The 26,025-nt window shown below is 43.7% G+C and overlaps 1 protein-coding gene and 1 long non-coding RNA gene across 4 annotated transcripts in view; both read left to right on the top strand.

Annotated features, from left to right (window-relative positions):
* The window catches only part of E2F6 (E2F transcription factor 6), a 20,462-nt gene extending 4,077 nt beyond the window's left edge, over positions 1–16,385 (top strand). Inside the window, exons 2-7 of one of the 3 annotated variants that reach the window (XR_005832717.1) lie at positions 5,180–5,234; positions 8,578–8,794; positions 10,975–11,130; positions 12,592–12,706; positions 12,896–13,316; positions 14,526–14,670. Coding sequence is in view for 2 of the 3 variants with exons in the window: in XM_008685683.2 (XP_008683905.2) it covers positions 5,180–5,234; positions 8,578–8,794; positions 10,975–11,130; positions 12,592–12,706; positions 14,526–14,670; positions 15,152–15,201 (738 nt within the window). In the remaining variant the exon portion in view is untranslated. Of the gene's footprint in view, positions 1–5,179; positions 5,235–8,577; positions 8,795–10,974; positions 11,131–12,591; positions 12,707–12,895; positions 13,317–14,525; positions 14,671–15,151 lie in introns of those variants that run through there. The other 2 variants (XM_008686260.2, XM_008685683.2) reach the window with 2 other exon arrangements.
* A 111-nt stretch (positions 16,386–16,496) lies between these two features.
* On the top strand, positions 16,497–22,260 carry LOC103659334. The gene is made up of 3 exons (XR_567541.2): positions 16,497–17,946; positions 19,538–19,712; positions 21,168–22,260. It is a non-coding gene; the product is annotated as an uncharacterized LOC103659334 (long non-coding RNA).
* Positions 22,261–26,025: the final 3,765 nt, after the last annotated feature.

A 26,025-nucleotide genomic window follows, 5' to 3' on the forward strand; every position in this document is an offset into this window, starting at 1 on the left:
GGTCCCCCCCCCCCCCGCCCCTGCCCAGCACAGCCGGCGCACACTAGTGGGACAGACAGGACACCTGCTCTAGACACCCCTGTGCCTAAAGGAGGAAATGGGAGTCACAGGGGAGTAACTGGTCCAGAGCAATTCTGAGAGTCAGCTTGCTAAATGTTAGAAATTTCTTGGTTAGGTCTCAGGGAAGCATTCTCTGTGCTCCCATCTCTACCCTCTGGGCTGTTGGTTCCACTATCTGTCTTCCTTTCTTCCTCAGGAGAGGAAACCCCTATTTGTAACTGAGTAATTTTATCAGCCTGCTTTCTGGCAGTGGAACTTTGGGTGATGAGTAATCTCTTTTCAGTGTCCCTTTTGGTCCAAGCTGACAGTGTTTTTGCTGATACAGTTATCTCAAAAACTGTGTGGACCTTCTGTGAATCCTGTTGTGGCTCACTTAGCAGACAAACGTCCCACCTTTCTTCTGGAAGAATCCTTCTCCACCTTGGGCTCCTCTTGGAATGGCTGACGGACAGTGCCCCAGAGCTTCATAGAGGCCCTGGCTTAGATTTAGAGGGCCTGTGGGGCTCGTCCTTCATCTCTGTCAAGGCCTTTTGCCTGACTGCATAGCACTTTGAGGCACCATCTTTGATCCACCTGAGGTCTTCCCCAAAAGTTGTGCAATCGCACCCTCACCATCATCTTTACTTTTTTTTTTCAATTTTAATTGTTTTTAGAGAGGGTTGTGGGAGGGGCAGGGGGAGAGAGAGAATCTGAAGCAGGCTCCTTACCCAGCGCAGAGGCCGACTTGGGACTCGATCTCACAACCCTGAGATCATGACCTGAGCTGAAATCAAGAACTGGACACTTAAGTGAGTCACCCAGGCGCCCTTCACCTTCATCTTTTGATTATGCCTTTGATTTGGTCTTTCTCAGATGTCATTTCTTAATTTGAGCTTCTGAAGAGGCTGGGAATTTTTTTTAAGATTTTATTTATTTGAGAGAGTGAGAGCATGAGCAGAGGGAGAAGCAGACTCCCCGCTGAGTGGGAAGCCCAGTGCGAGGCTCGATCCCAGGACTCCGGGACATTTAACCGACTGAGCCACCCAGGCGCCCCAGGCTGGGAGTTTTTAAAGCCTTTAAGTCCTGGCTCCTTTTTGTTTAACAGACCCTTTCTTGATTTCTCTCTTACACATTTTACCGTAGACTGCAGGGAGAAACCAGGTACCGCAGTCAACACTTGGTGTGGACATCTCCTCGGTTAGGTTACCTGGGCCATTACTATCAGTTCCCCACATAACTGCAGTTGAAGGTGCTGCTGATCGTTCTGTCCTAGCATAACATCTCCCTTCTGCTTTCTAGTAGCATGATCCTCTCTTCCTTTTGAACCTTCACTGGAGTGCCCTCGAAGTCCAGGTTTCTACTAACAGTTTCTTTCAAAACTGCCAAGTTCAAACAGACATTTTGGTAATTACCCGGCGGTTGTATGAGAGAATATCCTTGAGGTACACACGGAGTTACTTAGAGTCTGCAGTTTACCCTCCGTTGATTCAAGGAAAAAAATTGTGTGTGTGTAGAGTAGGAAATGATAAAACAAATGTAGTAAAACATTAACATGCGGGGGATTTGGATGAAGGTTTGTAGCAATTCCCAGTGCTACTTACGTACCTTTTAGGAAGGCTGAGATTATTTCAAAAGAAAAAGAAAATGGGTATCCCTGAGAGAGAGTATACAATCAGTCTCCTTTTGAGAGGGGCCTTGATGGCTTCTCAGCTTGATTGGGGGCTCTCTCTATTCCATCTCCTGTTTCCGCTTCCGGGTTCATAAGGGGGGGGCATTCATACAAGAGTATAGAGCCTCGTTGGCCTCCCTCCAGGGGTGAGGTGCACTGCTCTGATCTGAGGGACCTAAATAGCTTGGGCCAAGTGCAGGGGTGGCATTTCATTTACTTTTTTTTTTTTTTTTAATAACTCACTAACTTTTTTGTGAGGAAACATTCTGATTTTTTCTTAAGATTTTATTTATTCATTTTAGAGAGAGCGCACAAGCAGGGGCTAGGGCGGCAGAAAGAGAGGGAGACGCAGACTCCCTGCTAAGCAGGGAGCCCAACACAGGACCCTGAGATCATGACCTGATCTAAGGCAGACCCCTAACTGACTGAACCACCCAGGCACCCCCATTTATTCTGATTTTAAAGCCGCTTCAAAAGGAGTTCTATCTAGTCCCTTCTACTCCCAGAAGGGCTCCTGGCCTACTTGTTGAATGCCGTTTACCAAAGTTAGAGTAGCTGGAAAGGCTTGCCAGGTGTCAGGCTGATATAGCCAGATGATGCGTGTTGTATCAGAACACAGAAAATGACACTCGGTAATCTCTCAGTGATCTGTGCTCATGTTGTACACAAGAGGGAGTCTTCACCCTGTGTCCTTACGTCTTAAATACTCATTGTTTCAGAGTTCTGAGTTACTTATCAGTTGAATTTATCTGTGACAAGGTACTGTTTCAACTTTACATGTTAACAAATACTTACCAAGTGCTCGAATGTGCCAGACGCTGTTCTGGTTCAAAACACAAAATGATTCTCTTATGGTTGCGTAGGATTTTACAATTGACGCAATTTCTTTTTTAATCTTCACAGTAGCTTGGAAAATGGGCAATAAAATTTTATCAACACCCTTTGTTACAGATAAAGGCTGCGATCTCTCTCCGTGTCTAAGAAGTTAGATAACGGTAGTCCCGAACCCCAGTCTTAAGCCAAGAACTATTTTGAATATAAAGGAGATGAATGTGTCATTACTGTGGACACTTTGGAAATCTCCAGTATTGTTCACCTGTAAGATTTACACATATGGGGATGTCTGCCCCGGAGGGACCGATAACTGTTGTGATTCCTCCAAGATAAAGAGATCATGTTTTCATAGTTAGAAGGTTTAAAAAAAAAAAAAGAAAAAGAAAAAAAGAGGATGCCATTAGACCCCGCTGTCCCACAGCTCTCGGTGTAGAGAGCATGCTGTGCAGCCGCATTTACGGTAGAGAGTGTGTGGAAAGGCAAGTGGTCCTTGCTCCTCTTGTTATGGCTGATTGAGGTATCATCCCTGTGCCAACCTGCGAATGGCAGCAGTCTCGATAAGAGGACAAGAGAGAGGGGAGTACAGAGCCGAAAAGATGCCCTTCTGGAATATGCAGCGAGCAGATAGCAAGGCGGCCAGTTAGGATACCATTAAGTGCTGTATGTAAGGACTTGGCCCTGCTACTCTAAATTAAGAACAGAAGTCTATTTGCGGCAAGGCACCTATGAGCCCTGCTATGTTAACCCTTTCTGTGTACTTTTTTAAGGAACATATAACAATTTAGCTTATTTGTTTGTGTGTGTTTCAGATCAGTGTGATGAGGATGGTTTCTTTCTCTTTTAGGAATCTTGCTACAGTAAACTGTGTCTCCTGCAGTATTAGCAGAAGGGTTCAGTGTAAAACACCGTTGGTCACGTTCGTGTCTGACTTTAACAGGACGGCCCTTCAGTGGTTCACTGGAGGGTTCCGTGTTTGCAGGTTGCTGTTGTCAGCACTGTTGTTCGCGAGAGTTTGTCACGCGTGGTCCCTGCCCCTAAGACAGGCCTTCCCAACTCTGATTTCACACATGCCAGCAGGTCCGCGTTTTCCTTTCCATTCCAACAACTAAGCTAATTCTACAGCAGAATTCTGTTTCAGTAGAATTATTCCATATCAAGTTAACTTGCTACTAGATGCTGTAATTTTGTTGTAGATGATACAGAAATCATTGTGCCAAGGATTTGCTGACACCGAGGTAAACAGAGAGCTGCTGAGCTGCTCACCTTGCCTTTAGACTTTCCCATCCCCCAGTCTTTTTGCTGTATTGCTACCATTGTTACATTCCTGAACCATGAGCTTGGGTATGTCATATTCTTGTTCAGAAATCTGTGGTGACTCTCCGCTGGTTATGATACGAAATCCAAACTGCTTAGCATGACTTCCATGATCTCTGTTGAATATGGCATGCCTTTCTAACTTCAGTGTCAAGTTAGTCTTGCACTGACCACACAGGTGGGTCCTCAAAAGGTGCCATGCGATTTACATTTTCATAGCTTTGTTCCTTTCATTTCCTGCACTAGGAATCCTATCTTTTCCCCTCTTTCTTGAAGCTCCCACAGGTTCAGGCAAAATCTGGCTTGCCCTTCAAGGCTCAGCTGGGGATCCCCTTCCCTGTGAATCCTTCTGTGATATCCCTGTCTGGGTGTATCCGTAGTATTCCTGCCAATTCTTCTCTTAGAGCACCTTGGAGAATTCACCTATGCCAGTGCTACAGCCAATTTCAGGGCCAGATTTTTCACTTAGGCAAGAGCTGAACCTGATCACAGCCTGTCTGGAGGCACCTGTCATCGTTGTACTTTGTTGTAAGCATGAGGCTAACGTAGGTTTCTGTTTACCTGGCTTTATCTAAAGGTTTTATATATTTTTTGCAAAAACAATTTTTAAATGTATTACAAATGTTTTACTACCAGTTTCTGTAAACTTTCATAAATACCTGATAAGATGGTGAGCATTGGGAGTGGAGCTGCTACTCATTTCCTGGTGGTTTGAAGAATTTAAAAGAAGTTTTTTTTATTAATCTGATACCAAAGTTTCTAGTTACATAGTATGCATTATTGTCAGTTATCTGAAATGCTGCTGTTTTTCCATTAATTATAACAGGAATGCATGGCCACTTGTGAAACCTTATGAGCAAATTTTTAGAAGCCACTTGTACTTAAATAGCAAGGGGTGAGCATTTGCCAGCTTAGAGACCTCTTCCACCTCTACTGAGCTTTCCAGAGTTAGACAGTGTCCTAATTTTCTTTGTATTTGCTTTTATCCTCAGTATCTGATACAGATAGTAAATTAGTGTCTATTCAGTAGTAACTTCTCATTCATATTTCTCCCGCACCCCTTTCTATAACTACTGCTCCATATTCATGGAAGCCTGTGCGGCATGAGAAACGTAACTGTGTGAGCGCTGCCAGTTGTGAGCGCAGTTACAGTACATACGGTGTGGAGGAAGGACTGCTTTTCTCACAACCGAGTTACCACCCCAGGGTGAAAAACAACAACCACCACCCTTATATTATCTAGGAAATGTTGTTCATTTGCTTTTGCTCATTTTGCATTGTGTCTTTAAATTACTAATTTAAATTTCTGTATTTTTTTCCTAGCCATCAAAAATAAGGATTAATTTAGAAGATAATGTACAGTATGTGTCCATGAGAAGTAAGTTGATCCTGGAATAGGTTTTAGGTTTTGTAGTTTGAATTTCGTATGATGTAAATGATTTATTTTAAATGTACATTAGTTGATGAGAAACTTAAGTAAAATATATTATTTGTACACCGATTTTCAGCAGAAACGCCTGAGGTTGTGGACTGAATAATGTGCACAAACACCAGTTGATTCTTTGTTGCTTTTAGAAATCATTTTTAAAATGGAATGGTCTATTTAAGTTTAAGGATATTTTCTCAGAATTCTGTGAGAACAGTTACTCGTCACTGTCAGCAGAATTGAAGGCCATTGACAACAGGCAGGAGAACTGTCTTGGCCTCCAGACTCCCTTTGATTCCCTTGCTCTCTCCCATTCCTGCCGTGGACCAGCATGCAGAGTCACCGAAAGGAGATGGAATTCCAGTTGCTCTCGTTCCCAGCCTTCTAGAATTGTCACCATAGATATCGCCACCCCTCACCTCCCCTTAATTTGGTCTAACCACAAGGAATAGACCGTGCGTAGGTCCTGTATGTAGATCTGAATATCCGCCCTTAATTTCTCCTCGGCCCCTGCCACAGTCTCACCCATAGCTGGTCCCCGGGTTTGGTCAGTTTTACGTTGGCAGTGTGTCCTTCGTCTGACAGTCACCACCACCTTACAGTGTTGTCTAACACACACTGAGCTTGTACGGTGAGAGCTGTGTTAAGCTCTTTGCATGGATTGTCACAGCTCTTTAAAATGTAACTGTGGATTATTACTCATTTTTTATAGATGAGTAAACTGAGGCCTCAGGATTCAACCCCCACACCTCTCAGACTTGAGCCTCTCATCTTAACTACTGGGTTAGACTGCTCCTTCTAGCGTGGCGGGATAGCCTGCTCAGTAGCTTGTCTGCTTTTAGGCTCTTCCACTTGGCTGCCAGTGGGATTTTCCTGACACAGAACTGGGATTGGGATCTCACTCAACCTAGAATTCTTCCACAATGTTCTATTACAAATAGAGAAAACCCTGACTCCTCATTTATTTGGTTTTATTTATTTGTATTAAATTTATAAGTCACCTCATATCCTTAAAAGAAGGCAGTAGGGAATGGCTGGACAGGAAGACAGGGTTATAGGTCGTTCCAGCTCCACCAGGCAGCCTGGTCTGCCAGCTGCTGCCCTCACCCATCTCTACCAGCTGTGAGACCCCTGAATCCACCCGTTCTCAGCCACGGCTCTGTCTCATGAAGCACCTGGCCCTCCGTAAGAGGGGAGAAGAGCTTCCTGTCCACCTGTCTGTCCTCTGCCCGCTCACCCCCCCCAGGAGAACTTCCTTACTCCTGCTCCAGTCAGGTTTCATCTCCTTCTTTCAGGGAGCTTGGATGCCTCGCTTGGCACTGACCTCAGGACATTGTGCTAGAGTTCCTTAGTAGACTAGGAAACATCGTTAGTTTGAAAACCTTTTTTTTTTTTTTTTAAACATTTTATTTACTTATTTATTTGACAGAGACAGCCAGAGAGAGAGGGACCACAAGCAGGGGGAGTAGGAGAGGAAGAAGCAGTCTCCCAGCATAGGAGCCTGATGCGGGGCTCAATCCCACAACGCTGGGATCACGCCCTGAGCCGAAGGCAGACGCTTAACGACTGAGCCACCCAGGTGCCCCTAGTTTGAAAACCTTTTGAGTCATGTTTGTATTCCATCAGCAAGTAACTGTCAGGTTGTAGGTTTTCAGTGAATATCTTTCTAAAGTGACTAACATGGTGGGAATATACTTAACCCAGAGCTTTTAAGACCCTGTCGTGTTAGCAATTAGGGTGATTAGATGTATGCTTTTTCAAGTTAGAATTTCTCTGTTGTAGTCTGCCAAGGTTTTTTTGTAGAATTGTGACTTTCTTCTAATTAAACACCATTTTAATTCCTATTTATTCCTGTTTAACAGTAAGCGTAGGAGTGGTCTCCACAGAGAAGACCTGTGCATTATAAAATAACGTACTTGTGTTCCTGGAGTAGCCACTAGCGGGCTTTAACCTGAATGTGACATTATAGGGGTTCTGGATACGGGAATTTCCCAACTGAAGACAGGATGAATATTTCTTTTGAAGCATACTCACTGTCGTATGCTGTGAAAGTAGAAAAAAGGAGAGATCATATACTTCACACCAAAAGGACAGCTGGGTTATTTGTAAAATTACTTACTCTGCACACCAAACCACAAGAACTTGTTTTTTAATATCAAGTTGGGAGAGATGAAAAGAACGCTAATACTCGCTCAGTTCAGGCAAGCACGTGAGCCGAGGCCCTCACACATACACTGGGTAAAATTGATAGAACCCCACCTGGATAGCAGGTTTAGCGGGACAGACATTCCTTAAAATACCCTTTGACCTGTCAATTCCAAATCGGGGAACTTAACTAAAGGAAACAAAGATGCATACAAAAATTTAGGTGCAGGGAGATTTACCGAAGTATTGGGCAAAATAGCAAAGTTGGAGACAGTCGGAATTTCCAGTTTTGGGGTAAGTTTAACAAATATTCCACGCACTTAAGTATTATGCAGCTGTGAAGAATAATGTTGAAATAACATTTGTTTCCAAGTGAGGATGTTCACAATGTTGAGTTAAAGCAGCTTGTTAAAAGATAGTTTGTTATTTTTGTTTTTAAAAGTTCAGTGTACATAGTGGTAACTTGTGTGTGTCTGTGTGCAGAGGGGGGCAGGGCATGTATGAAAAACCAAAATCATCAGAGTGGGTGACGGAGGGAGGGAATTAAAGAGATTTTTCCCCCTTCATTTGCTTATCTGTTAAGTTAATATAGGCTAGTGAATATTTAAAAAAAAATAGAGATGCCATTTTTCCTCAAGGTATGTCCTTCTGTTTTAATAGAAGACTAATTTGAGCTCGTTCAAAAACTTCCATCAGCGTTACACTGTGACATGTATAGGAACAGTTTAAGTATTAAAAAGAAAAAGCCAAGTCTCTGCCTGTTTTGTAAAGAATTTTTTAAGTTGAAGACTAAGAAATTCAATTTTAAAAACTATTTCTAATTCTATTCCTGAGAGTGGTGTGGGTAGAAATGCATACTGTCTACTTTATGTTTGATAGATGCTCAGCCTCCCACAGATTCCCATGTCCAGGGGAATTAGCAGCATATTTCCAGTCCTCCTCGAAGACTAAAGCCTTTGTTTACCTGAGATAAGCTGATGCATTTTTAGCCAGTGTAAGAAATCTGTTTCATAAAAATTAGCTATGATGTGTTCAGTGTGTAGAATTTCTTTAGGTGTCTGTGCTTACTGAGGAAATAAATTACTTTTTTTAATGACTGAAAAAGAAGTGCTATTGAGAATTTTATAAATTTGTTTCTTTTGTTTCCCAGAAGCTCTAAAAGTGAAGAGACCTCGTTTTGATGTATCTCTGGTTTATTTAACTCGAAAATTTATGGATCTTGTCAGATCTGCTCCTGGGGGTATTCTCGACTTAAACAAGGTTGCCACAAAACTGGGAGTGCGGAAACGAAGAGTGTATGATATCACCAATGTCTTAGATGGAATCGATCTGGTTGAAAAAAAGTCTAAGAACCATATTCGATGGATGTGAGTTGGTTTTGAACTTTTCCTGTTTTTTTTTTTTTTACCTTCTCATTTAGTGAAAATACCATGCTTGAAACAAACAAGATATTAGCAGTGTTTTGACAGGACAAAACAAAGTAGAGGTGGCTTCTTGTTAGGAAAGGATTCTATAAAAATTTCTCACATTGTCCCACAAGGTACATATTTTTTCCCTAAGTAGGACTAAATAAAAGTCATAGACCTGGAATATCATTTTGATATTACAGAAAAGTTGAATGGAATAATGATTAGTTTTAAGAGTTTTGCTTTTCAAGATCATAAGAAGGGGACATCTAATTGTTTAGGAGATTTTTTTTTTCCAAATGATTATTGATATCAGGAGGAAATTGGTTAAGGTTGTAAAACAGTGTAATGTAAGAAACACTTAGAGGCTTCCCGCCCCAGGGGTTATAATTCATTTGTTCTGGGGCAAAGGCAGGAATCTAATCTACCCCAGGTGATTATGAGTCACATAGGCTATGGATCACACGCTGTCCTGAATGTAAAAAACAATCAGTAGACGATGTCTTAAAGGCAATTGCTAGGGGCGCCTGGGTGGCTCAGGCACTTAAGCGTCCAACTCTTGATTTTGGCTCAGGTCATGATTTCAGGGTGGCGAAATCGAACTCTGCCCTGACCGTGGGAGCCTGCTTGAGGTTGTCTCTCCCGCTCTCCCCACCTGCCCACTCGTGCATGTGCTCTCACTTGCTCTTTCTAAAAAAAAAAAAAAAGACAATTGCTGAAGACTTCATATTTGATTAGGGAGGATCATGGAAAAAAGACCTTATGGTGTAGATGCAGTTATGTGTATATAGATGTGTGCGTGCACGTGTGCAGAAGAAGTAGATGCAGTTACGTGTATATAGATGTGTGCGTGCACGTGTGCAGAAGAAGTAAATGAAGTGTATATAAAATAGAAGTGTGCGTGCACGTGTGCAGAAGAAGTAGATGCAGTTATGTGTATATAGATGTGTGCGTGCACGTGTGCAGAAGAAGTAGATGCAGTTACGTGTATATAGATGTGTGCGTGCACGTGTGCAGAAGAAGTAGATGCAGTTATGTGTATATAGATGTGTGCGTGCACGTGTGCAGAAGAAGTAGATGCAGTTACGTGTATACAGATGTGTGCGTGCACGTGTGCAGAAGAAGTAGATGCAGTTACGTGTATATAGATGTGTGCGTGCACGTGTGCAGAAGAAGAAAGCTATTAACACTTACATAGGCAAGTATTGTGGATTATCAGAAACAGTTCCAGCGTTTAGGTACATACAAATAATTTCATTTCAGGCAGATGAAAAATCAACCAACAAAGATCATGAAATGGTTCTAAATAATGAACTTTGCTGTAGAAGAAAGTAGTTATTTTTTCAATAGTACAGAAATGCAGATTGAATTTTAATTTGAACATGTTTGCTAAAAAACATTAAATAACACTTTCAGGGTTAATATCAGATTGTATTCCGAATCACTAATTGGAATCAGATTTGAAAACTAGTAAACCAAGTGTAAAGTGGTAACAGCCTTTTTCCTCTTTATTTTCCATATGGAAGAAAAAAAAATATCAGTGGCTTGGGTCATATCCTACCAATATGATATGGTAGGTCGTAAAAACTAAAGAAAATATATCTTTTAAGAATAATGAATATAGTCATTACATTCAGATAGAACCAAGTAGAATATACACATGAGGGGGAAATACTCAGAATTTTAGCGGAAGAACTATCGTTTTAGTGTGTACTGCTTGTTTTTCATAGGGGACTAAAAGATTGTAACTTATCAAAAGTCCTGCTGGAAGTAGTAGAGCTGAGACTTAAACGGTGTTATTGACTCTCAGTCTGTGCTTGGTGATCTCCGTCAGCTTTCCTGACTACTCTTAATTTCCATAGAGTTACAGTGGTTTGTTGGGTTTTTTTAATCCCTGTGTAAGAGACTAAAAATAGGGACAAAAACCAGTTTGTGTACAGGAAGAATAATGGTTGTTGAGAATAAAAGGAGGTCGCAGGTGATATTCAAGTACCTAGTTTTGTCTGTCAGTTTGCGAAGTACCTGGTGTCAGCGTTTGCAGAAGTTCCAGTAACCTAACTTGTATTCTCTGTAATTTCCTCGATGTTACTGATGGTGAGCTTTTTTGTTTTGTTTTTTTTTCAAAAACCTTTCTTTTAAAGAGGATCTGATCTTAGCAATTTTGGAGCCGTGCCCCAACAGAAGAAGCTGCAGGAGGAACTTTCTGACTTATCAGCAATGGAAGATGCTTTGGATGAATTAATTAAGGATTGTGCTCAGCAGTTGTTTGAGCTAACAGATGACAAAGAAAATGAAAGATATCCTTTAACTCTGTCCTTTTTTTTTTTTAACATTTTATTTAAATTCAATTTAACTTAGACTGTATCATTAGTTTCAGAGGTGGAATTTAGTGATTCTTCAGTTACATACAATACCCAGTGCTCATTATATCAAGTGCCTCCTTTAATGCCCAGCGCCCAGCACCCCTCCAGCAACCCTGTTTGTTAACCCTGTCCTTTTTTTTTTTTTTTTTAAACTTATCCTTCCAAAGCAGGTTATTTTAAGTAGTAGGGTCAGCTTGGGATTTAATTAATAGATTCAAAATACAAAATCAGACCTTTAGAAGTTTTAAAAGTAGGTGAAGGTTTAATGGTGTAGCGTCAGACGTACACAAATTAATTAATTGCCTTTTGCTCGTTTGTATGCTGTTTGTTCAGGTTAATTGCGGCCTCGTGACCATGTACCAACATCTGTGTTTGCATTTAAAATAAAAATAGTGGTGCATTCCTGTTTGTTTTCTTAGAATGCTGTAAAGATAGTAAAATCTCTGTTGGCGTTTGTGAAATTCAGTTTTCCCGAATTTGTTAACTGGAGTTTATTTCTGAAACAGAATGAAGTTGTCATTGAAACGGCCCTTGAGCTGCCCTTCTGGCCCACAGAGCCTGGTGGAGCTGGCCGCGCCTCGGGGCCAGCAGGGGAGACTGGTCTTTGGTGGCGATCTTCTCCTGGGTCTCCCGGACCCAGCCGCTGCTCGGTTCTTGCCGCACCTCTGTGAGGCGTCCCTGGTTCCCAGCGGTTCATGCTTCACGTTTACTTTAACTCCTCATCAGTCAAACTCCTCTATTTCCACTGTCCGGTTATTGGAAGGAAACTAAATGCTGTTCCTCTACCCAAAAGTCTGTAAAGTAAACAAAAAATGTTGGGGAAACCCAGTAAATCACATAATTGGTAAAATTTCAGGCGACACAGTAAAACAAGATGAAAAAATTCACAGTGAGCTGGAAAAGAATTTGGGATGTGAGAAACCCCATGAGTACACGATGGCCCTGAAACAGTGATTCTCCAAGTTGCTTCCACTCTTTTACAGATGTTTTCCTCCTTGTATGGTGGGAGAGTGTCATCAAAACTGGACACTTGTCCCCAAAAGTTCTCATAGTGAGATCTAACAATGAGTGGGGAATTGGGGGGGGGGGGAGGAAGTAATTAAACACCTTCACCAGAGTTGTTTTGTGTGCGTTAATATCACGATGCTAGAGGTTAAAGGAGTGCTTCGGGTTATAAATATTGGAAAACACTTTGTAAAATCTTAAGAATTGCTTATGAAATAATAATAATTACATATGAAATAATTTCTTACCAATTGCTTTCCTTAATTGTGCGTTTGTATCCCATAAAAACTACAGAGGTTCTAACATGACACTTGTATGCATGTATTGTAAGAGAGAAATGATCTCCTCCGTCAGTAGCATTCTGCTTAGAGACCCTTGACTGGTGTTTACACTAGCGTATGTGACGTACCAGGATATTCACAGCATTCAAGCCTTCCACGAACAGATTGTTATTGCTGTGAAAGCTCCGGCAGAAACCAGATTGGATGTTCCGGCTCCCAGAGAAGTAGGTATCCCTGCATTTCTAAGAGGAGTTTTTAAAGAGGGAGGCAGGTGCTCTTGTCGCAGGTATAATGACTTAGTAACTCTCACGCGCATTAGCTGCCTACCTGATACTGCTCGAGGCACTTTACGCATTTTAACTGTGTTTCGAGTAAGGGCAGATGAACTAGTCACAATTGTTATCCTCTTAAAGGTGAGGAGTCTGAAGCACAGAAAGATCGACTTTCTCATGATCACACAGTAAGTGAAGAACCAGGTAGCTCGGCTTCAGAGTTTGTTCTTAATCGTCGTTCTGTACATGTACTATGGACGCCGTCGTGCCTCTGGTACAGTCGTAGACTGTGCTCTACTGGAATGCCTCATAGAGGGATCGCCAAGCATTGGCCTCATTATTGAAGTCCCAGAAGGAAAATCTGGTGTCCGCGAAGGCTCTAAGGGATTAACTCGACCCAAGCTCATCAAAGACTAATGAGTAAACCGGAACACTAAGTGGTACATTCAGAATGAGAAGTGAAATTGCGGTGTGAACGCAGATACTCTCATCAGCGGCTTAGCACACTCCTTCCCTTGCAGGAAAGTTTGTATTGAAAGAATTGTCATCAGAAGGTTGCTTGGTAAGGATGGAATCAGAACCAAGGAATGTGGCCATGCTTGTGACAGATCGTCAAGTTCTGACAGCCTGATAGACCCATCGGAGCTCATGATGATGGCCTCTGCCTTGCTCTAGGGCCCCCCCCCCCCACTGAAGAATATTCTGCACTCATCTATCCTTTTATCTCCAGCAGACCACTGTCCAAGTGAGCACCTGTGGTGTTACTTGACAGTGAATTATAAATCAGTTAAGGGACAGCTTTTAATCTTGTCACACTTGACTTGTGACTTCTGGGTGGTGATTCCTCATTATTTTGTTTAGATCTGGATATATTCCAAGTCTCCTACATAACTTTTGTGTTTAATAGGAGTCATTTGAGAGATGTTTAAGCTTTTTTAAAATAATTACCCACTAATCTTTCAACACATCCTTACTTGGGGACATGATGGCCCATGCTGCAGTGACTGACGAGGTTTTGGGTTTTCCCCTGGGCTATGAGCTGCTTCAGGCTATAATTGCTGAACTTTGCTGAGCTTTTGGGTCACACCCAAGACTTAGAGTCCAGTTTAAAGGCCGGTGAACACGGGCCCTCTGGGCAGCCATTCTCAGCAGTAAGTAAGTGGGAGTAGTAGACGGGTACGGTGCATTCAGTGGCGTCCAGGGCGAGATCTGGGCAGCTAGAGCCAGGGTGGCTGGACTGGCCTCAGGTCAGATCTGGCTTGCTAGATTTTTGTACATCATATCACTAGGACATAGCCACATACCCATTTGTTTAGACATTGTGTCTGGCTGCTTTCAGTCTGTAATGGCAGAATTGTGTAGTGGTGACAGGGATGGTATGGCCCGCAAAGCCAAAAATGTCTACTGTGTCACCCTTTACAGAAAACGTTTGTCAGCTCTGATTTGGTGAAATATGAAGTCCTCAGCTGGCTGCCGGTTCTGAGCAGCGTAACAGTTTATTTTCTGTAGAAAGAGGTCTTGAGTTGCATAAGCTGTACCATTCAAACCAGACGTGGCCTGGCAGTCTAGAACCTGAGCAGTGCCGGAGCGATGAAAACCAAGTCCATGATTCTCTCAAATATATGCTAGAAAACCACCAGAACTTAAATTTTCAGAAATATCCCCTGAATTGAAACTCTGGCAGTTCTAGTACGTGAGCCAGTACCATTAATGAATTCTCGCATTCATCCTGACATGTCTTTTTTATGGTATCATATGTGTCTTTTGCCAGGACTCTATCACAGTGCATATAAGGAGCACCAGAGGCCCCATCGACGTGTATTTATGCGAAGTGGAGCAGGGCCACTCAAGTAGTAACGCGGCTGACGGTGCAGGCACCTCCTCTAAAAACAAGCATCCGGAGCACGCCGGTAAAGGTAACCGTACCGAGTCTGTCCGGAGGAAATTTAAGATTCTGATGGGTTTTGATATCTATGTAGTCTTATTATGGTCTTAGAGATACTTTTACACTTTCTAGCTACAAAAGCGTGAGTTAAAGAATGACAAGGTAATTCTTAACTACGGTTTAGACTGTTTCTAACAACTTGATGGTTAAATTCCATGTAGTTTTGATCTCGAAAATGTAGAATTACAGTTGGTGCCGTGGCGGTGCCGCCTGGGGTGGTCTCCGCGTGCAGAAAGCCGTCTACATCCTGTGACAGGTGCTGTCAGCGCGCTTCTGAGTTCCAGTTTTCTCTTGTGAGACTTACGTCAGCCTCATGCCATTAGCATAACGATGCGGTTCTTGACCGGGGTTCCTCAGCCTTTTTCTCAAGCACTTGAATTATAGGTCCTGGTACCTGTCTGCCTTTCAGACCCTCACTCAGGAGAATCTCTTTCATGTTTGTTATTTTGCAGAAGAAAATCCTCCACAGCAAAGTGAAGAATTGCTTGAAGTGAGCAACTGATAGCATTTGCGAAGTCGCGTACCGAGTCCTTGGGGAACATCCCGTGTGGATGAATTATGCATCAAGTTTGATTCTCAGAGCAATAAATCATCCACGAAATCCTCTGGTTCTGTCGGCAGTGTCGAGGCCAGTGGTGGCTTTGAGAAGTTCACTACTTCGGTTACTGGATAATTATGGTTTCTGCATTTGAAAACAACTCTTTTTATAATTACTCACTGTTTTTTGTCAGTGAACGAGACATCTTGCTTACTGAAGTCACTTCGCCACGAAGAGAATCATGGAGACAAACGGTCAGGCCTGCAGCAGACAGCGCTTCGCGGACTCTGCCCTTTCCTTCAAGGATCATGTGTCATTGTCACAAAGAAATTGCCTTACATGGGTTCACGTCTGCAGTAAGCTGTTAAACGTTGGATGGGTGTACCCAGGCCTCTGAATGTGATGTCTTTGTATATATCTGTATAATGTTTAGATTCCTTATGTAATATGTCAAAGTCAAACTTTTCACCCTTGTACAGCCAAAATAATGTATATATGGAAAGTAACAGACAAATTCTCTAATTTCTGTGGTATCTATAACTTATTAGAATCCTCTGAATGGGGGTTAGAGGAAAGTTTTTTCCAAACTTCTACATGTAGAAGTATCATAAATATGCTATACATTTAAAGTTCATGGATTTAATTAAAGTATTTCAATATGGTTCCCAGTGCTGAAATTGAAATCTGATACGTCTTGATTTCAAGCTCCCTGTAGGGTTATCGCGTCTGAGCAGACTGGCGGCATACCCGAAAGCTTTAGGGACAAGTATAGAAATACTATCAGGTAATGGCTTAATTCATTGCAAGACATGAATTTAATCATGATGAAAATTGGAAACTATTTTAACCTTTTTGCAAGCAGATTTTGTAATACGTTTCTGTATGCAGCCTTGCTTTTCAATCAAAGGGGTTTGCTTTTGATGAGTTCGTTGTACCCTGCCCTCTCTCCAGCTCTAGTCCCACATTTCCAAGTACCTAGCTCTCTCTACCTCATTGGGTAAGTCATTTACCACTCTGTGCCTCAGTTTACTCAGTAGTTTACCATTAGACTGTGAGCTCCTTGAGGGACTTTGTCTTAATCATTGTTATACCCAGCGCCTTGCACCATGCCTGGCACATCAGAAGTGCTCAATAAATGTTTGAACAAATCAGCGAGTGAGTGAGTGATTGAATTGTAAAACTGGACTAATGATACTTGGCTTGTCTACCATGTAGGATTCTGATCAGCATCATTCAGATTCAGATTTTGAGGTGCTCTGGCTTTCTGAGAGAGATGTGAAGCAACTTGAAATTAAGGTCATGTTTAAAAAATATTTTAAAAAGGAATCAAAAATCAAAATGCTGAAAAATACCTGCGGAGCGTCTAGGATTCATTTACCTCTGCGTTCTGCAGGGGAGATTCGGCGGATGTCTGTTCATAAGTGATGGCTGAACCCGTAGGAGGAGGTGAGCCCAGCTAACGGGAGGGTAAGCCGGAGAAGACAAGAGGCCTGTGACCGTTACACTTATGGGGAAATACGGAATAAAAGGCCTTTCCTGAGCAGGAAATACGGGCCGGGGGAAAAGAAGAAGGTAGTGCCCCCCAAACCAACAAAGGCTGCGTTGCCAAAAGTGACCGCGTTGTTCTGAACAGCAGGTGGTTCCTTACCTGGGAAATGTGACGACTATTCTACTTCACAAGTTGTTCTGAGGGTGAAATGAAGTCATGGAAGCGAAGCTCCTTCGTCAGCTGGAGACACGTTCTACGAATGAGCGCTATCTTTGGGTGTGTGGTCACCGTCGTCAACAACTGCTGAAGCACGTGTGCTCCGGACTGGCTCGGTGGCTCTCCCAGCCCCACGCTCCGCACAGCAGCCCGGCTCCCTGTGTGCACACCGCTGCCCACCTGCCTGCCACCTAGCCCTGGTCAGAAGCCTGCGCATCCCCTCTATCCTTCAGGCCGAAGTCCAAACTCTCGACGTAGAAGGCCTCCGGACTGGCCCTGCCCTAGCTTCCGAGCGTGTTAACTTGCCGGACGACAAGGCCCAAACCAAACGGGTCTGGGTGCTGTCCCTGAAACGCACAGCGCACTTTGTCCTCTCTGTGCCTTTGCTCTTACTCTTCGGCCTGGAATTGTCATCCTCTTGTCTGTTTTCAGAATTCCGTCTTCGTTCCAGACCTGGCTTAAAGCCCTAATTCCACTTCCCTGCCCTCGTATCTATGGTCGATACCCAGTGTTGGGTGGCTTTCCCACCTGGCACTGCGTGCTCTCGGAGTGGAGGGGCCGTATCTAATGTGTTTGTGTTCCTCACATTTCTGTACAGTTCCATACGTTTTTGCTGGTTGGTAAGAAAAGTGACCTGATTTCATTCCACCCAACTCCCAAGAATTTAAAAACAAACCCTGATTTTGCAGAAACAGACCAACAAACTGAATTTTCACTGGAAAAAAAAATTAAAATCGCACCAATTTTGCATTTTGTTCAAGGTTACAGCACATCGGCCTAACTGTCCCTCGCCTCAGGACCTTGTGGTGTGAGCACACAGTTTTCAAGAGGGGGCTTTAAACGTGAGACATTTACGAGCCCTTGCGACCTGGGGTTTGGTCCCGGGGACGCACGTGTGGGCTGCTGTCAAGTTCGATGCCGGACGTTGCACAAGTGAATGGTCGCACCACTAAAGGCTTAAGGACCTGAAGACAGAACCAGCATTTCTCTTGGGAGCGTGAACGGTAAGTCATGTCTCAAAATCTCAGAAATCTGCTACCTGCTATCTGATTATCTCCCAAAATTAAAAACGGAAAGCAGAATACAGCCACGTAAGTCATTACAAGCAAGCCCCCGTCAGTCATATTGTGAATTGGCTGTTGCAGCCGCGAGGCTAAGGACGAGGTGGCTCCTTCTGGCTTTGTCGCTTGCTCTGAGCCCTGGGACAGAGCTGGCCGGTGGTTCGCCCGAGGCCCCCCCATTGTCCTCACAGGTGAACAGGACTGTTTGGGTGGGCTTCAGAGGACAGGAGGTGGGAGCTCAGTAGAGAAAGGGGGGGTATGTGGAGAGAAGGTAGAGAACAGCGAAAAATGGGAGAGAAGGAAGGCCTTTCAGGAGACCCGGCTCTGGCTTCAGGGGGTACTTTAAATTGGAGTACGACTCAGCCTCTGCTGTCCCATCACTCACCTCTTCAGAGGAAAAAGGATGGCTTCTCTGAGTGAGTTTGGAAAATGGAACTGGGTGTGAAAGGCTCAGTCCCTCCTGGGTTTCCTCTCTTTTCCTGCCTGTGCACGTGGGCACCTTGACTCCCCCAGTGGAGCCCTGTGGTGGCTATGCCAGTGGTTCTCAGTGGGGGAAGCATGCCCCAGGGGACGTTTGGCAGTGTCTGGGAACACTTTTTTTGGTCTAAATATAAAGTTTATCTTGGGGCATCTGGGTGGTTCAGTCATTCAAGCATCTGACTCTGATTTTGGCTCAGGTTATGATCTCAGAGTCATGGGACCAAGCCCTGTGTCCAGCTCCGTGCTCCGTGGAGAATCTGCTTGGGGTTCTCTCTCCCCCTCTCCTTCTGTCCTGCCCCCCACTCGCGTGCACTCTCTCTCTCTCTTTAAAATAAATAAATCTTAAAATAATTTTAAAAATTAAGAAAAAGATAAAGTTCATTTTTCTGAAATGTTCCAGAACTTAGCGTGTACTGAACGTAGGAAATTTAAGAAATTAGATAAACTGCTAGTTTATTCCCATTATTTAATCTGGTGGTTAGTTTGTTAAGTTGAAGTTCTATATTGGTTTGAGAGTGATTGGTGGTGATAAAAAAACTATCCAGAATGATGAGTTATGACATATCTGGGCTTTAAAAGGATACCATGGTCCTGAAAATACCAGTTTATATCTTTTAGGAATGGGCCAAATGTAAATACATATAACCACGGCCGTCAAGCACTGTAAACAGAAGACAGTTGCTTATAATCAACACAACTGACTCCGAGTCCATTTGTTGGCTACTCCTGTAGTGGATTCTAACTCATGTTTGCAGAATGACTGCCATCTAGTGGAGAATCAAGAGTTGTTCCGTTTTCTTCACTTGCTTTCAATTAAGCAGACGCTGCTAGAGAATGGCTTTGACTTTAAAAAGAATTTTTCAGGTCTCATTCTGGTTGATAAAGTGAATTTGATACTGATTTTTATGCATTAACATTTAAATAGAATAACTTGGAAAAGAGAAATGTACAGCTGCTAACTTAAGAAACCAGCATAATATCTGGGCGACGTCCATTTTTCTGTCCTTGTTATCATCTAGTCTGCAGACATCTTGCTTGTCTTGATGTTCCCTAGGACGTCACACTGGTCCAGGACATCGGACCCGCTGATCTGGAAGCAGCACATAGCTCAGATGTAAGACGGACGTGTGCCAAAGTGGTAGACAAACCAACTCTTGCTACCAAGTACTGTCTCAGTCGGGGTCCCGTAAGAAAACCTGGGAGGTTTGTCGTCAACTATTACAACAAAGGTAAGTTAGTACAGGAAGGGAAGTAGCAAAAAGGGGACACTGAGGTAGCAAACATCTGACCAGAGCCAGAACAAGGAAGAAAGCCCCTCCCTCCTCCTCCTGCTCTCCATTCTCTTGCCATTGCTTCCTCTCCCAGCCCAACCAGCTGGCAAGGGATTCAGGAAATGGAGTTTGCAGAGCCCAGCCCCGGACGACAGAACAGAATGGGAGGGCGCGCCTGGATCTGAGAGCGTAAACACCCAGCGGAACCCGGGAGCCGCCCCCGGCTCTGCCCTCCACCAGCTCTAACGTTAGGCTAGTCCCCAGTCTGCTGCTCCATAGCTTCATTGTCAGCGTCTGCTGTAGTTCGCAGTCTGTGATGCTAGGTTGGCCCCTGACTCCAAGACGACCCAAAGTCCAAGTGCATGGCTGGGACTGGAGTTGTTTCTTAGATTTGCATTCTGAGGGTGTGTTTTGTAGCATGGTTTGACCTGCGTGAGCACCCGCCAGCCTCGTAGGGGGCTCTCATCTGGCTCATCTTCACCGTCCTTTACTGGGGTCAGGACAAGAATTTGCGCAGTGATGTATGACTCCTTCGCCCCCAAGGCTTCCTTACATTCTCTTCGCGCCTCTTGTCAGGGTCCGGGCTGAAGAGAGGGCTCCTGCCCAGCTCTAGTCTCCAGGTAGCCTGAAACTTCAGGGAGTGGAGGGAGCCCTGCAGCCTCTTTACAACCCGGGAGTGGTGTCTACAGAGGTGGCCACTCCAGCTGTTCACCCTTCCTGGATGGTGTAGCCCGCTGGTCCTTACGCTGCCCACGGTCCAACACAGAAGCCCCAGGCTCACGAGCGGAGTGGGTGTGTGTCTGGGGCTGGGAAGGGCTTCCCAGGATTCTGCACCATCTCGGAGGCGCTGTGTAGGCGGAGAGAAGAAAACCGTTCGCTCTACATCAGATTGGCAGCCGAGTTCTCTGCACATTTCTTCTAGAATCTATTCTAGGTGTTTGCAAAGGCAGCTGCTGTAATGGAAAAATAAAGAAAACAAAAAAAAATTGGTGGAGAAAAATTACTTTCCGATTGAACCAGACGTGCATGGGGCCTGTTAATATTTGTACGTACTCAAAGTATTTTTGACGTACAGAGCCTGGCACATAGCACATTACAATAGAGGCATTCGATTAGTTGAAAAAGTGTCATGGAAATGAGGCTGATCTGAATTCTGTTTTAGTTGCTGCTGTAATTGAATGGATATTTATACTTGGGTCTCGATCGGTCCTCGGAGGGTCTCCTTCCCTGGTAGGAGCCCGCTGCTTCTTTCAAGGCGCTGGGCTGACCCGTGTGCTAAGGCAGGGGACAGATGGAGCCATCCACAGCCTTCCATGCACCCTGTTGCTGCTGTGAAAGCTCTGGCCAAAAGCCAAATGAGTTTCGACTCCCAAGGAAGTGGATGGTGATTCACAGGCTTTCTGTTCCCCTTAGGGAAAAACTGCAGTACGTCTGCTATTGGTTTCCGACGGTCGCCTGTAGCGGGTGCTTCTGTCTTCGGCGCTGAGTGTCAGAAGAGCCTGACATGCTGTCCTTACCTGCGAGTCAGTTCTGCTGAGCCCGTGTTATAACTAACCTTATGCCCGAGAGGTACGTAGTTGGAGCCGGTTTTGTGGCTCATGAGTACGCATCGCTGTGACTGTTCTGTCCCCTTCCTCTGTGCACCGAGCCTCCCGTGGCTGTACCCACAGTCCTGCCAGGCAGAGGCAGCAGCTACTCTGCGCTGAGGCTTCTGAGCATGCCCAGACCTTTCTCAGTCCCGTTCAGAGCATGTGCCCACAGCCTTCCTGGCCAGCCGTCGCAGGAGCAGGGAAAACATTTGGGGGACGTGCACTGCTTCCGTTGTCCTGATCACAAGACCCAGGAGGACCTTGTTGGACGCTTAGGCTCCCGTTGAAGGCCCACAGAAATCTCCAGGGAAAATTGCGCACCTTCCAGGGAAGGAGAACCAGGCAAAGCAAACCTAGACTCCCCGTCAAGAAGGCGCTCTTAACGCAGATATTCTTACATCTGAATGGAGAGCCCGAATATGGATGACAAATGAGGATTCGAGGCTGTCACTCTTCATCTCACGGCTGAATTCAGGTCACGCTGTTGAAAAATGGCAGAGGTGTGCGGCAGGCATGACAGTGGTCCCCAAGGTGTGGGAAGGTCTACTGGCCCGGACGCAAAGCCACAGGGGCAGGAATTAGAGACGGTGTTCACTCCCAACTACCAACCTCCTGCTTGGGGCTTATAACATTGTCGTCTTGATAATGACCCAAAGCAGGCCTTCCCACAAAGCCTGTTTCCGGACCTGGAATGGAGAATATGACAGAAAATGTGGGAAAGAGTGGTCCAATTTCACAATGAAAAGGATTAAAGTAGACTTCCCATGAAGAATGGATGCTGCAACTTATGGCTTGGTGTGATTCTCAAAAGAAAAAAAAAAAGTCCCTTTCTCAATAACGTAAGAAGTCAGACTTCACATTTTTTAAATAGTTACAGGGGCACCTGGGTGGCTCAGTCAGTTAAGCGTCTGACTCTTGATCTCAGCTCAGGTCTTGATCTCAGGGTCGTGAACTTAAGCCCTGCATTGGGCTCCAAGCCCAGCGTGGAGCTCACTTAAATAAAAATTAAACTAAACTAAACTAAAATAAATAATTACAAAGAAATGAACATCTGACAAACAAAACACACACTCATCCTGGTAATCATGTTCAGGCTGTCAAAGATTAATAAGTTCACTAATTACATTGGAATTACAGCAATACGAGCTACACTTAGGTGATCTCCTTTTGTAGCAGAAAAGGGAGACGTTCTTGGTTAGCCTAATATGTCCAGAAATCACATTAAGATGAAAACAAGGTAAGCATCATTTTGGTATTTTGGTCTCGGCAGGTCTCTTATTTCTCACAAAGTTATGAATTTCAGTGAGAGAGACTGAATTTCCAATTCATAGAGGACAGAATGCTTTTTATATATTAGGACTTTTATTTCTGTTTTAAATCTTACTCTGTAAACCTTCACTATCCAGTATAGGATACACTAGCCGTATGTGGCTATTTATTTATTTATTTATTTTTTAAAGATTTTATTTATTTATCTAACAGAGATAGCCAGCGAGAGAGGGAACACAAGCAGGGGGAGTGGGAGAGGAAGAAGCAGGCTCATCGCGGAGGAGCCCGATGTGGGGCTCGATCCCAGAACGCAGGGATCAGGCCCTGAGCCGAAGGCAGGCGCTTAACCGCTGTGCCACACAGGCGCCCCCGTATGTGGCTATTTAAATCTAAATAGTCATTCATTCATTCATTCATTCATTCATTTTTAGGTGGGCTCCATGCCCAGCGTGGAGCCCAGCACAGGGCTTGAACTCCTGACTCTGAGATCAAGACCTGAGCTGAGATCAAGATCAGACACTCAACAGAGTGAGCCACCCAGGTGCCCCTAAATTGTAATTTAAAATTAAATAAAATGCAAAACTCAGTTCCTGAGTCCCACTCACAACATTTCAAGTGCTCGGAGGCCAGATGTGGCAGGCAGCTCCCACCCTGCACAGCACTGAGAACATTTTTGTCTCAAGGAGTTTTATGAAACAAAATTCTACAAACTTTTATTATGGCAACCCCCCCAAATCTTAATACATTATAACTTCACCAATTACATCGCATTATGTAAAATATTTAATCAAGAGATGTTCTGTTGTCTAAGATTAATCACAGGGATTCTAATCAGAAGTGAAGCTATTAGGGGCTCCTGGCTCAGTCGTTGGAGCGTGTGACTCTCAGTCTCAGGGTTGTGAGTTCAAGCCCCACATTGGGTGTAGAGATTGCTTTAAAAATCTTAAAAAAAAAAAAAAAAGTTAAGCTAGTAAAGTAGCGAAGCTGATTTATCTAGCAGCGTGGTTATCAGTAAAGCATTTTAGCCATGGATTTTGTACTACTGGCAAATATGGAATACATCTAAATGAAATATAAACTCAGAAAGCAGCTGGCTGCATAACCGAAGCGGATTGATCAGCGGCATTGAGCCAGAGTCTTGGGTGCTCATGACTGGATGAGTCTCATGGAACAAGTGTGGTCACCTTTTCACTGATCTGGTATTGCTTGCTTGCTTTCTTTTTTCTTTTTTTTTTAAATCTCTACTCCTTTTTCCTCAAAAAAAGGAGGAAAAAAATTATATAATCCTTATATGTTATGAGATGAGAAAGAATAAATTAAAAACTTTGAAGAAACAGAACTTGGCCTCTTCCTGTGAGTAAAACAAACGTGGTTAATAGTTTTGCGTATCCGTAGTATCTTTTATTTTTTCTACGAGTGTGCCGTAGCCCGTATAAAGAATCCATACTTTGAACCGATTTCCCATTTGGGAAAATATTTTCACATTGGCGATTTCTTAGCCTCTGGTTGACAAAAACGTGTTAGTGGTGGAAAAAAATCAGCCTTGGAAGAAACATTGAAATGTTGCTTGTTAATAACCTTTGAAAAAACATGTTTCATTTAACATATGGTTACTTATTCAAATCATATAAGCTGGTGAATGAGAGATAAGGTCATGGCACTGACTTGCTATTTATATTGCTGAGTACTCGTCAGCTTTCTGGAGAAGCTGAACATCATGTCCAGTACTTTGCAAAATTCTTTGGGATCCTCTAATGATAACTTCAGTAGAAAATGTCAACCAGCCAACTTGGCTGTCTGTAGGCAGCTCTCGTGTTATATTTAACTTCGAAAATATATTTACAGCCCTTTCAAAGAATCATCTTGCTCACTCGCACTGCTGGATTTAATTCGGTACAAAAGGAAAATTGGGCTGTAGGTAAATGTTGTATTTGGACGATGAATTGTAGCAATTTCAAGCCACACCCAGATCTGGCATGCTTTTATGAATCCTATTACGTTTCACGACTGTTATAACTATTATCTACTCCTAATAATTACTTTTATTGAGCCCTTAATCACGTGCCAGTCTGTTGAGTACGAGATATAAATAGTTTCGTCCTCACATTGTCTTGTCAGGTGGGCATCACTTCCTCATTTTAGAAATGGGAAAGCCAAGGCTCCCGTGGGCAAGTTGACATGCCTGCCCCGGGCTACACAGCTAGTCAGCACGCCAGCCAGGATTTGGACCCAAGACAGTAGGATTCAGTCCCAGACTCCCTTTAGAAACAAAGGTGACCCCCTTCTCGGGCTACATGATTTGAGGTTCTAGAATTCTTTGGGCTCATGCCATAGCTACCAGAACACGTGTTAGCTTTTGGATGACTCTTCAGAAGTTGGGGCAAATATTAGTTAGCAAGTTGGGACGGCCATTCTGTCAACTTCTTTTCTTCTACCACTGACAGTTCTTCCCACGACCAGTCCGCACGGGTATGAACCATGCAGCATCAGGACCCTAGGTGGAAAGAAGCAAGTGGACTAAGTCACTAGGGCTGGTTTCTGGGTTTGGTTTTCTAATTCACAAATAAGGCTTTTAAAAAAAAGATTTTATTTATTTACTTGAGAGAGAGAGAAAGAGGGAAAGCACAGAGGGAGAGGGAGAGTGAGAAGCAGGCTCCCCTCTGAGTCTGATGTGGGGCTTGATCCCTGGACTCTGGGATCATGACCCAAGCTGAAGGCAGACACTTAGCCGACTGAGCCACCCAGGCGCCCCACAAATAAGGCTGTTTTAGCTGAGCAGTGAGCCCCTGAAACTCTAGTTAAATGTTGTCTTATATGTCTCACTAGGTAGATAGATAGGTATTATATATATTATCTATATATATAATGTATATATATATATACACACACTGGGAGACCTATAAAACATGTAACTGTTTCGATCTTGATTTCAAAAATCTGGAATATTTATTTTTATATTCAATTAAGGAACTTTCTTAAAAAGATTTATTTATTTGGGGTGGGGGCAGAGGGAGAGAATCTGAAGCAGACCCTCTGCTGCACGTGGGTCCGACGCAGGGCTCCATCCCATGACCCCAAGATGATGACTCCAGCGGAAACCAAGAGGCCGCTTAACCAACTGAGCCACCCGGGCATCCCACGGAACTTGATTTGATATATTTTAAGCAGACTCACCTAAAACAACCTGTCACAGCATATTCAGAAATGATTAATGCTTTGAAACATGTCGTTTTTACTTATTTGTCCCTCACATTGTATCAAGTAGCATTACCAACATTTTATGAAAACATGCAATACGGTATTTTTGTTTTAAAGAGTTAAGGAAATTGGGCCAAAGGGCAAAAGAGGGTAGAGAAGAGTGACACGAAGCCAGGGGAGAGGGGTTAGTCAACAGAGTGCATGCTGCTGCGAAG

The sequence above is a fragment of the Ursus maritimus genome, unplaced genomic scaffold (assembly GCF_017311325.1).
Source record: "Ursus maritimus isolate PB19 unplaced genomic scaffold, ASM1731132v1 scaffold_6, whole genome shotgun sequence".
In the NCBI taxonomy this organism is placed as follows: domain Eukaryota; kingdom Metazoa; phylum Chordata; class Mammalia; order Carnivora; family Ursidae; genus Ursus; species Ursus maritimus.